This window comes from Caretta caretta, chromosome 7 (genome assembly GCF_965140235.1).
Source record: "Caretta caretta isolate rCarCar2 chromosome 7, rCarCar1.hap1, whole genome shotgun sequence".
Lineage (NCBI taxonomy): Eukaryota > Metazoa > Chordata > Testudines > Cheloniidae > Caretta > Caretta caretta.
Genome location: NC_134212.1, coordinates 37,469,237 through 37,482,619, shown reverse-complemented (window position 1 = coordinate 37,482,619; position 13,383 = coordinate 37,469,237). Strand labels below are relative to the sequence as shown.

General features: G+C 39.7%; 1 protein-coding gene across 1 annotated transcript in view; it reads right to left on the bottom strand.

Annotated features, from left to right (window-relative positions):
• Positions 1-435: 435 nt before the first annotated feature.
• Positions 436-13,383, bottom strand: part of RAB43 (RAB43, member RAS oncogene family) — a 28,667-nt gene continuing 15,719 nt past the window's right edge. Inside the window, exon 3 of the mRNA XM_048856069.2 lies at positions 436-12,328. Coding sequence (XP_048712026.1) covers positions 12,075-12,328 — 254 coding nt within the window. The 3' untranslated portion in view covers positions 436-12,074. The remainder of the gene's footprint in view (positions 12,329-13,383) is intronic.

The window sequence follows — 13,383 nt, the reverse complement described above, 5'->3', positions numbered from 1 at the left end:
TCCTCCACCACCCCCAAAGTCTCCTTCTGGAGAAAGTAAACTCCCAACTATGATCTTCAAAGTTCTAGCTAGCTAGGAGTATCAGTGCATTAACTGTAAACCTCAGAGAGGCACTCTACGAAGTACAAATTTCCAGTATGTAAGTGTCCACCTATAGTTTCTCATCTTGAGCCTCTAGGGATAATGGTCAGTAGGAACCCTCTATGTTAGCCATCTTCACTTGAATTCGGACAGAAGCACAAGTGAGTGTAGGGATGCAGTTAATACTTTCATGTGAAGTGTATGCAAATTCCATTCCTGCACAAATGGAAGATCATACACAGCATCAGCAAACAAGTGAAAGATAGTGTACATATTTTCTTAAATTACTGGATTTAAGCTTCCAACAATTGTTACATTTGTGGTGGGGTGTGTATTAAATGACAACACAAATACTAATTCCCAAATGCATATTTTAATGAAATTTGTTTAACGATACACAGTACCATGTATCCACCATAGGAATTTACCCCAAAAAAGCAGGTTTCATATTTTTAAAAATAAACTTATTTTTATTATAAATTCATAAATAGATGAATGTAAAATATTAAAAATCACTATAGTATGCAAGCTTGCTCCCTTATCTCCACATTCCAAACAATCTGGTCAATATCATAAGAAAGCGTAAATGCAAAATTGTTATCAGAGAGAGAAATGTGAGGCTTGCATCTCTTCATGGAAACATAGACAATTAGCAAGCGATCTGTCATAGTAAATGAAGACTACTTTGTAACACTGGAGTTCTCCAAACCTTTAAGTAATTTTGGAATGCAGTGAGTGAATTCAATATGAATTAGAGCTTTTTGCCCCTAACCAAATGTGTAAGCCAGACTCTTTTGAATGCTGTGGATCCTGGGCCACTGGATTTTCTAACCATCAGTCATCAAGTGAGACACTATTACAAAAGAGGGAAAAAGCACTGAGCACAATTAGGATCTCAAAAGTCTCAGCATTTATCAGTGTAGATTTACAAAATAACAATCTTCCTCTTCTTCAAATATTACAAATAAGCAATCCACCTTTTCTTCATTATAGGCTGAATTCACAACTTTGCTCCACCTCACCCATAAAATATGACAAGTGGGCCAGAGTCTGATCTCAGTTGCTGGAGTTATACTTGGTTTTTACACTGGTGTAATCACGAGTCATACAGGGCTTTGAATTGGCACATTTGTCATTCAATTTGTGATTTTCACTCTATTCCACTTACAATTTTACTGAGCAGTTATGATGTTCAATCCTCTAGGAAGGGGGTCTTAAACAACTGATGTTATTTTGTCAGCATTATTCTCCTCAGTGTATCAGTCCTTGCTGTTAAAGCAACAAATATTATTTTATCAAGTATGAACTGCCTCCCATATTTAAAATATCTTTCCAATTTTTTAAAATATTCATTTACTTAGTAAAAAATACTTATTTATACACAAGGGATTGAAATAAAAATGGGCTGGAAATGAATAATACAAAATACCAGACACCCTTGTCTTCTGAGCTCTGCTTTTCATCTTAAGATGCGCAATGTCTTTTAATAGAATCACGTTCTGTTAGTGCAAACCTTTCCTAACACAAGTCATTTTGTACTGAACTCTTAGGTCCAGACTTTTACATGCAGATAGGCACCTAGTGGAATTTTCAAAAGTGCTTAACAGCCTGACTCCTACTGAAAATCCCACTACACTCCTATTTCAGTTTTAGGCATCAGCACACCTTAAAAAGAAAACTGGCCTTTATAGCCTTATCTTAAAAAAAAAAAAAAATCAAAAATTGTCTTCAAATTGCAAGTACAAGTTTGCATGCCCCTGTTTTTCAATGCACAATTTTTTCACATCCATGTTCTTTCAACTTTGGATGCCCAAAATCGCACCCACTATGTCCTCAGAGGAATGCATACCATCTGAGAACATCAAGTGAATCTGAGAATCAAAGGGCAGAATTTCCTACTTAAAGCAAGAAAAGAAGCAACATCTCATGGCCTCTTAGTCTATTGCAGAAAAATGACACTGACCTTCACCTACTCAGGAGCAGACTGAAATTGCTGCTGTCTGATAATTTACTGTAAGGAGATTGGCTTTTTGGAGTGTAATTATTAATTATGGAAGTGATTCTTGTCTAAGTATTCCTGCATAAATACATGTTTGGGTGCATCAAACAGATGTAACTAAGGGGAGAAATACACACTTTTCTAACCTTAACTCTCATACATAGTTTTTCTCTGGGGACTTGGGGTTTTTTAAAACAGAAAGGGGAGGTGTTATTTTGCATTATCAATTGTCAGAACTGGCATTACATATGTGTACACTTTTACAATTTTGGGTGGGGTTGGGGTCTCCAGGGGCCATGGTCATTAAAGCAATAATTCACCAGGTAAAAGGGGGTGGATGGGTCTCTTCTCACACTACCACAACACTTGTTTATGGCCCACTGGACACAGCTTCCCACCATCGTGAGAGCTGTAGGATTTTGTCCTTTGATAGCTGAATGTGTGTAGTCTAATGTTGGAAATAACTTGACTGAGCTGCAATGCTTTAAAGGTGACTTGAAAAGACTTTTTTAAATAAAATGGATTGCACCCTTTGTTCCCTATAATATATAAAGGAAGCTTCAAAGACTGCCTTAAAATATTTTAATTTTTTATATCAGGAATATCAAGTCTGATCTCCCCTGGTTTTGCTGGAGCTTGTTTGGGGGAAGGGGCCTGTGGATATTAGGCTTTCTCACCTCATAACTGAAGGGGCTAGGGATGTTAAATATTTAACACTACATTTGGAGTTAAAGAGATGTCAACAAATGCCAAACTTCAAAACAGGCCCTTTCTTAATTATTCATTTTATAAGCTCTTGTCATATCCTAATTCCACTACTTCTTCAGCACTCCATGGAGTTCCAGGGTAGACAATGCCTGCATTTCTAATGTAAAAAAAAGCAAGCAGGAAAAAACAGTAACTGAATGTGTGAGGTGCTTAATCCTCAAGAAAAGAATTTTCCTCCAATTTTGTGTTTAAATCTGTTTAGATGTAGTTATTTAACAGTCCAAAGAAAAATCCCCTCGCATCTGATTGCTGAATGCTGTGATGTCATCATGCTGGTTTGCATTCCAGTGTCCACAAAAATCTAAGAGGAAAAACAAGGCAGCAGTTTTGGGCAAGGACTCTGTGTGTACATGTACATACACCACCTAGCATAAGGAGTGACAAATACAAATTATTTGAATTTCTAATGTACAAATTTCTGGAGGGTGGGGATAGGATACAGAGGGACCTAGACAAATTAGACAAAAGCAATCTGATGAGGTTCAACAAGGACAAGTGCAGAGTCCTGCACTTAGGACGGAAGAATCCCATGCACCGCTACAGTCTAGGGACCGACCTGTTAGGCAGCAGTTCTACAGAAAAGGACCTAGGGGTTACAGTGGATGAGAAGCTGGATATGAGTCAACAGTATGCCCTTGTTGGCAAGAAGGCCAATGGCATTTTGGGTGTATAAGTAGGGGCATTGCCAGCAGATCGAGGGACATGATCGTTCCCCTCTATTCAACATTGGTGAGGCCTCATCTGGAGTACTGTGTCCAGTTTGGGCCCCACACTACAAGAAGGATGTGGAAAAATTGGAAAATGGCCAGCGGAGGGCAACAAAAATGATTAAGGGACTGGAACACATGGCTTATGAGGAGAGACTGAGGGAACTGGGATTGTTGAGTCTGCGGAAGAGAAGAATGAGGGGGGATTTGATAGCTGCTTTCAACTACCTGAAAGGGGGTTCCAAAGAGGATAGATCGAGACTGTTCTCAGTGGTAGCAGATGACAGAACAAGGAGTAATAGTCTCAAGTTGCAGTGGGGGAGGTTTAGGTTGGATATTAGGAAAAACTTTTTCACTAGGAGGATGGTGAAGCACTGGAATGGGTTACCTAGGGAGGTGGTGGAATCTCCTTCCTTAGAAGTTTTTAAGGTCAGGCTTGACAAAGCCCTGGCTGGGATGATTTAGTTGGGGATTGGTCCTGCTTTGAGCAGGGGGTTGGACTAGATGACCTCCTGAGGTCCCTTCCAACCCTGATATTCTATGAAAACAGAAATGTCCCCTTCTTAAAAAACAAAACCAACTTTGAAGAGGGCACAAACCTATTTTTACCTGTTGCTAGTCCCCTTAAAAGAAATAATCTCCTATCCTGATCCTAGTTCCCAAGTATGCACTGGTCATTCTCATTTTACCATAAAAGACAGCATTTATGTGGATATGAAGTTTCCTATCCATTTTTTTGTGTAGTTAATATTTTTGAGTAAATTCAAAAGAAAATCCATTGATCTGATAAACAGAGGGATCCAGTTCCAGGAAGAAGTTAAGGATTGGCTATCCTAAAGCAGTGCTTAATTTGTACCAGGGCTTGCCAGGGTTGGGCCCCGGCACCTCTAGGCCTGGCAGTTCATAGCTACAGCACCCCTGGGGTTGGTGTGTCAGGTATGAAAGTAAAAAAATTGCTTGAGCCCTGGCACCTCTTTCATTACAAATTAAGCACTCTCCTAAAATACTAATAGACCCTGTATCTGAATGCTTGAATCACTCTTTGCATCTACCACCTCAAAGGATTCCAAAACTTATTCCAGCTTTGGTGTAAGCATGCAGGTGTAACATTATTACCCCAATAACAAATAAGAGCTAGGGTTGCCAATTTTAGTTGGACATATTCGTGGAGGTTTCATCACATGATGTGAGCTTCAATTAAAGATTAATCTTTAATTCCTGGAGACTCCAGGACAATCCTGACGGTTCATCTGAAAGTGTTCCTCAACAGAATGGTCAGCACTAAAATGAAACACGGAAAAATCTAAAATTATCTAAGGTTTCCAAAGGCCTACAAATCACTTGAGTGCATGGGAAAGAATTGTAAGGTTTGATTGGTCAATGACACACTTCAAGCCACCTTTTTCCTTCCAATTATTACATGTAGTGCCTGAATGTTTTCCCCTCTCTCTACTTCTAATGCGTGCCTGTGCACAGACCTGCCTGCTTTCAACTTTATCTCTGACATTATTTCAGTTATATAAAAATCTCCTTTTGACATAAAGGAAAAGATGCTTATGTCAGGAAGGACACAATGGAAGTAGGTTCAGTTTCAAACATTATTCTCTCCCAACCATTTCACCTCTAGACTTGGTGCAAAATGACCTGACTATACTGTCCTTCAGGGCATGCTGCAAGATCTCCCCCACCCCCATTTTTTTGGTCACATTTGGGGGGGGGGGGGTGGAATATACAGAGAACCGGGGAGTCCAGGATAAAATGGAATATTTGTTTGCTCTTTGTCTGACTCTGGTAGGATTTTGTTAAGGGATGAGGACCGACCGGAGTCTGTATCAGTTCTGTTTTTTATTGAAACTAAATTAAATAAAATGGAGCCAGAATTCAAAAGCTCAGTGGCTTTACATGGAGGGATCTGTAAGACTCAACTCCCAGTTATTTTGAGCAGATATTCAACCCTAGTCATTTACACCTGTGAAAAGTCAGTGTAAAATGCTACCTTTCTCTGACCTGATAGGGTCTTGTATTCACTTTGCACTGGTGCAAATGGCTGCATAAGATTTAGTTCTGCCAGGGAAGATCTTCAAAGGCACAAAGAGGAGTTTGGGGGCTTAACTGCTCTTTGTGATGTTGAAATCTGCCCTCAAAGTACATTACAAAGTGGTCAATTAAATCCTGGTGATGCTGTGACTGTGCAGGCCAAAGGGACTGCCCATGCACTCTGAACTGAATACAATACCAACAGGGGGAAATACTGGCCAGGGCAACACTTGTGCCAATCCTGCAACAAACAAAGTGTCTTGGGATGGCTAGTGTGCAGCCAGCAAACACAGGATGGACCAAAGGGACCTATGTGTACTGTCTAATTTGAAAGATAGTGTGCCAAGATACATTAGCTAGAATCTTCCAGTAGCTTCATATTGTTACCAGTAAGTTTGTAAGGTTTTCTAGGGGAAAGATGCATGAGGGTAACCACAGGCTAAATATCTCCTTGCAACAGATAGCTGTCAATTTAGAGTGTGCACAGTACAATCGTACTGCACAAGGTCTGTAGGAAATGGACAGTAACAAACAATGTAAAACTGGTGTTGGAAAAGAAGCTTTACTTCCCTCCTGCCCCCCAACCTATTTACAGACAGCTGCTAATCAACTTCACAATGGCTTTCAATGTGCAGTGGTGAAACAATAGCCAAATCTCTCTTGCCTTTGTTACTCAGCCCTGGTCTACACTACAAACTTATATTGGTATAACTGTGTCGCTCAGGGGTGTGGAAAATCCACTCACCTGAGCGATGCAGTTATACCAACCTAAACCCCAGTGTAGACAGCGCTCAGGGAGGTTGCACATCTTCACTAAGCGCTACAACAGGCAGCTGCACTGATGTAGATGTGCCCACTGCAGTGCTCTAAGTGTAGACAAGGCCTCATGCCCCATAGAAGCAATGGCTTAGTCCCAGGGCTATGGTTGAGGAGTACCCAGAGCCAGCTCAGAACGGGGCTGGGCCTTTGTGCTCCCAAAGCTGAAACAGTTGTATGCTGGTCAGGCCTGCAGTGCATCTGAGCAGCCTAAAGGCCCAACCTAAGGACTAGTCAGGTCTGGGATAACTTAGAGCCCTGGAACATTGCCAGAGTGCATTATCACTTTTGCTCTGCCCCTTTCCCCACCTGTGCCTTCTACACTATGGCTGTGAGGGGAAGGTCCTCCACTACAGACTGCCTGTGTGACTTCGGGCAAGTCACTTAGGCCCTGTCTACACTACTACAACCTAAGTTACGCTACTCCAGCTACGTGAATAATGTAAGTGGAGTTGATGTAGCATAGGTCGATTTACTGCAGTGTCAATGGAAAACGCTCTACTGTTGACTTACCTTACTCTTCTCGTTCCAGTGGAGTACCAGAGTTGACTGGAGAGCACTCTGTGGGCAATTTAGCAGGTCTTCAGTAGACCCGCTAAAACGACCCCCGCTGCATCGATCGCATCTATCCCCGGTAAGTGTAGACATAGCCTTAGTCTCTCTGTGCCTGTGAATTGGGATAACACCACCTCTCTACCTCACAGGGGTGTTGTGAGTATAAATCCATCGAAGACTGAGAGACATTGAGATGCTATGGTAATGGAAGCCATATAAGTACCTTAGATTTTCCATGAGAACTAAAAAAAAATCATTTTAACTCTGTCTAGATTTGTCTACATCTGGTTTGTGTGTCTGTTTATCTACCTCAGTCTTGAGCCTTGTTAATGTCCTGAATGAGTCTACAGAGAACAGGACTAACAGGTGCTAAACTATACCTTCCAATCTTGGAAGATATCAGACAGTCACCTTTCCCTTTTATTTTCCAGCTCTCAAAGAATGGTTTGTTCTCAATGAGTTTTCCTCCATTGTACAGGCTGATCTGTTAAAGTACACCTGAACTCTGGGAGGCACAGTGGTTGAAGCTAAATAACTTCAACTACTCAGTAATTTATTAGCCAATAAATGCTCTTTAAATTTTAGACTTACATTATGCAAATCTGCTTGTGTGTATTACCTTAATTTTACTTTAGACGTGTGTGTGTAGTTGAGAATACCACTACAGAGTCACTGGGAATCAATACCAGATGGCAAGAGACAATCAAATGGCCAGTCAGATACTATTTTCGACTATAACATTAAATAATGGAACAATACATGGTAGGAGATAATCAAAAACTGCTTTTCAATATTGTTTAAGAATAGTGCTGCTTGAACAATTTGTCAGCACTACACAACAATAAAACCTACTGTTTTAGTAAATCTGATCTTATGCAGTCTTGTTGATAGCGTACCATTATAGAACTCCAGAGGCAATGAAAAAACTGAAGTAAAGCCAAAGCTCTTGTGAAACTCCATGAAGTGGAGGGTCAGCTGGGTCAGATCCTGTTTGAGGTTAACAAACACTGCAGAATGTGACATGACCTTGACTGTAGTAAAACTGATACCATAATTAGGGGATTTTTTTCTCCAGTGTTCAGTTTTTTAGTTTGTTTTACAAAACAAATTATTATCAGGGTTCTATGCTAATACACATTCATTTGAAAATGACACAATTATAAATATTTGCACAAATTCTGCCCATCAAAATGGACTGCATCAGCAACAGGAGGTGAATTTAAAAGTTAGTTCTATCCAAACCAAAACAGGGAAGAGCACCATTCACACAAAGAGAATAAAATGCTGTAAGAATTCTCATTTCACCGTTTGCCATTGAATTTCACCTTGTAAGCTGTTTGGGGCAAGGACCAATACCCCTTTTTTTACACTCTACTGTACTTAGCACACTTCGGGTACTGCCAAAAGCAAACGATAAATACTATAAAAGTAATGGTAGGCTAAGATGATCTGCCTAAAGCAATTAATGCACTACCCAACAGTGTAATGGCTATATATTGTTTTGCTAATGTTCAACTGCCAGCAAACAGGGCTCTTAGCAAATATTTATGCCTTAAACTGTGTTAGTATGCTACTGAGCCACTCATTTGATGTACATCATTGCAGGTTCCTAACCTGAGATTTCCAAGAAATAGTTTTGTGCCTATAAATGTAGGGCCAAATCCTGCTCACCCTCCTCTAGCGCAATTCTCCTTTTGGTTTCAATGGGATTACTGAAAATAAAGCAAGCAGGATTTAGCTCCTACTGCTTAGATTGCATAGCTATGGATATGACATCGATCAAAGGCTAGCTAAACAGTAAAGTTTATAAAAGGGATTATTGAAAAAGATATAAATTCTGTTTTCATGGTTAAATATATTTCAGTACAAAGAACCATGCATCTAGGAGGACTGTACCATTACTATCACACGCAGGTGATATGTATGGTATACGCTGCTGGGGTAGTTGAAACAGTGTATTATGAACCTAAATGCTGTACAGTTGACTGATATGTGGCAAACTGATTTCGATAAATGAGGTTCCTCTCTCCATTTCTTTATTCCCTGACATTTTGCTAGGTAGGACATGCAAACTTGTATTATGGGGGTGTTGTGTTTTTTTAAGTGAGAAGACATAGCTGCTCTAAAACTAAAGGACTATAGCTTTACAGGAAAATCTGAGAAGCTAAAGCATATCCTTCATTTGAAGGCCCAGTAAACAAACAACTGGTACTGTGTTTTATAGTAACTTCTGACTGAAACAGACTAAGCTCTGCAGGTGGATTCTTAAACTTCAACCCTGCAGTTGAAACAGCAGGTGAACTATGGCAAAGGATTAAGAAAAAAATAAAGTGCTTGATTTATTTCTATTCGGTTGCTAAACTTAGGTCAACATTAAAGAAACTCGCATGCTTATATTCTTTAACATGATGGGCTCAAATCTGCCTCCATTTATAGTGAGTGGCAAAACTTTCGCTGAATGCAATGGGAATAGGGTCCAGGTCCTTTCTGGCTCTTGAGATATATAGCTCATCCAGGCCTAGAATGCATTATCTAAGCTACAGAAGATTAGCTGTGATCTAAGTAGTTTCAATATTCTTGTTTTTACATGCACATGAATTTTTATTAGCATGGTTTTAAGAATGTAACTTGGCACCAGTCCTGTAAATAATGGGACTGTGGATTGATGTAAAGGTCCATGTGTTGGCACACCAAATTGTTGGATTTGGGCTTATAGATGTACACTAAAACTTATGATGACAAGACACAAGTATTCTCTGCTTTAAGACCTTGTCAGCTTTTCTACTGTAAGCACTTCAGAAATGGACAGAATAACTCTACCCAGCCTATTCAGGCTGATCAACAAACAGGAGAGGTTCTTAAATATATTTGCTATGGAACCTTTTCACTAGAAAAAAGATTTCAAGACTGAATTTTAGTTTTTAATCAGACCTCTTTTCTAGATTAAACTGACTTTTAACCCCTCTTTGGGGATGGAGTAGGGGGTTTGCTGTTTAGTAACCAATACTAAGTTAGTTGGCTAGAGTTTTGGAAAAACTTCATCTCCAGTGTTTAGTTACTTCTGGGCACTCAGTGCCTCTTATCTTTGGATGTAGGAGACCCTAGAGTATCCTGGAAAACTGCCCTATTTAAAACCAAAAACTATATTTGTGCCTCACCCTGCATTTCCATATAAAATAGAAATGTGAAAACTAAACTAACTAAATGTTTTAAGGCCCCTTTATTCTTACAACTATAAAATCTGAAGTCAAGTTTATCTTAAATTACAAGCAAACAGTCTACAAAACATACATCATTCTTTAGTCAACTACTTCAGTAGAAAATAGTTCAACATTTTCTGCAGGAAAATGATTTTTCTGATGAATCAACATTTAAAACAGGGTCAATGATATTAGCCCTTTCCTAGTTTCTTGGCTTTCATTCTATGTGTGGAATGGCCATAAACTGTATTCCTGGTAATAATAATAATAATCCAAATACACCCTATCCTTTTAGGTTAAGACTTTCAAAAACAACTACTGATTTTTTTTTTTTTAAATAGGTGCAGCAACCTGAAACACCTTAAGGGGACCTGATTTTTGAGGACGTGTATTCTGAAAATCAGGCTCTTTTAAAATATCTTGAGTCAGGCACCCAAAATCACTATTCTGAAAACCTTGGTTTTAAACTGTAGATTTAAAAAATCCAGCTTCTGTTCCTTTTGTAAATCCCTGTTTGTAAGGTGCTTGAGAGGGTAAATCCAGGGATAGTTGATGGCGTCAGCACTTTCTAACTGCAGACACAACATAAGCTCATAATAAAGAGCTACATCTTTAAGCCAACTACTTAGCTGGGTTATTAAAATCAATTTTAGTTAATATTGCAGACTTTTGGTCAACAGTAAAAAGATTTTTCTTGCTGAAGATCTGCAAGAAATGAAAAGCAACCGGCAACTTGTGATTGTGAGAGAGGGAATCAGAAAGATCTCAATACGTTCCTATAGCCAAGAAATCATGTTTCATACAATCCTCAGCTAATCTGAAGTTCATTGTCCCATCAAATGCCCAGGCTGTAGTTAAAGAATGGGACAGTCACAGTCACTTGTGCAATGAAACCTCTGGCAACAAAAATTAATGCTCATCACATGTGATTGGAACTAACTTTGTATGTGACCAGTTAGACATACTACAGCATTCCAAAGTCAGTCATGGCTAGCAAAGTCTGTTCAAGGCTTCTCCAGTTCTTATTTCCAGTGGTGCTTGAGTTATGGAATGAAATGAATAAAGCTGAGGGTAAAAACTCCATGACACCAAGTAGGAAAAGGAACTATTCACTGTGCAAATAAGTAACAAAATAATCAAAGCCCTCCTTCTCCAAGAGTGAATTTAAGAAACATTAAATGTATTGACTCATCTTGCTAAACAAGCAGGCAATCGGTATTGCTCAGGCTTATTTCACTATTTGAATGATGATTTTTTAAAAATCAGTGAGACAGCCCACTTAAGCTTGTACCAACAGTATTTAGTGGTCCATGTGCCACATTTCATTTTCAAGGAGAGACCTTTCATGGTGGTACAGTGTTCTTGGACAGAGGATTGCTGCTTGGTCCTGTGTTCAAAACATTCAAGTTTTTGATACTTGAAACAGCTTTGCCACAGTCACTGTCTAACCTGTCTGGTGTATGTGGTCATTGGTGGAATGCTGAGAATTTAAAAAGACCCTATCAAGGGACTGACCTACAGGCAGAAATAGTTACACCTTTGCCAGCTATCCCATACGGAAGGGTTTAGGACTTCAGGTATGTGGTGGTTTCTTGTGTAGTTACCTTCCCTGCCCTCCAACAAACAGATCCATGCTGCTTCCCTCAGATTCATAACTTACTGAGAAGGTTGCAGCAAAGAAAATAATGGGGGCAAATTCAGAGTAAATGTCAAAGAAGGTTGAATTTTCAGGTCTAAACCTCAACAAAGTCCCTTTTTAAAAGTAAAAGACAAAATCTTGATTGCATTGGTGTCTAACATCTACAAAAATGCTGGTCTCTCAGGAGGAGGATACAGCTACTGTGCTCCTCAGCCTTAGGGGGAGACATCCCTCTAAATTCCAGTACAGTCAGGGATACCACCTAGCTTGTATCAGCAACCGCATGGCCCCCAGCCTTCTACTATGTCTTTGCTGTCAAGTTTGATGTTGTCTGTGTTTTTCTCATTGAACATGGGGCCTCCATGCCTTATCATGAGCTCCGTTGCCATCTTCACAAAAGCTTCCTCCACATTGCTGGAGTCTTTCGCAGATGTTTCTATGGCACAAATGATATCGTAGTGTTCAGCCAGATTCTGAGCCTCCTCCAGCTGAACCTCTCGAAGGTCACTTAAGTCAGACTTGTTTCCTGGCAGAAGAAAGTGGAATTGTTTACAGATTAACTTTTTTATAATTACTGATGTCTGTGCAAATGTTCAGGAGGGGGCGTGAAGGAGAAGAGATAGTAGCAGGAACCATGGGAGTGGGGCAGGAGTTCAGCAGCAAGAGCCTTTGGTGAAGCAGGGAAAATGGGCTGGCGGTCAAAGCCAAAACCGTTGCAGGGGTGGGGATAGGGAAAGGAAGGTAAAGTGAGAGCGAGTGCAAGCTGTTGGTCAGCCTGCAGGAGCTGGATGCAGAACTGTGACCCATGTTATTATATAAAATTAAACTAACATTCACTCTTTGGACTCTCAGACTACAATTTAGTCTTCTGGTGCTTATATATATATATATATATATATATATATAAGCAGCCATGATGACATAGTCATTGCCCTTGAGAAATGAAATTACACACAGGGACTGACTTCAAAAATCAGGGGTCAACTGTGTGCCTAACACTCAACTTGCACATACAATTGCGGTAACTGAATGTACAAATCAAGTGCACAACAGTGCATGCATTTTCACCCATGCCTGACTTTGAAATTCAGATCTACAAGAATGACACTGAACAGTGAGTGAAATCAGAGAACGCAAGCTCTACCAGGGTTAATAAAAAGTGAAAAGCAAAGGAAACCTCTTATCTAACATAATATGAACTCAGTAAATTTTAAACTTCCAGGAACTGTCGTTTGGTGTGTCTGTACCTTGTCTAGCACAATGGGGTCCTGGTCCATGACTAGGGATACCAGATGGTATGTAATACAAGTAATAAATAATAACACAATGTGGTGTAAATGGTATATGCTGGACTGAAGCCATGACTGAAGAAGGGAAAATACTGATTCAAGTACACAATATACTCACCAGAAAGTAAAGTATTTAAAGGACAGAATGGTAGGCTGGCAGTCTCAAAACTAGCGCCTTAAAAGTTGGGAATAAACATGTTTGCTGAGGCAATGATTAATAAACAGGAGAGTGGAACCCAGAAACCTCTTGAGTTAGAACCTTGTGTCTGACAGTGACTTCTCATAAACATAT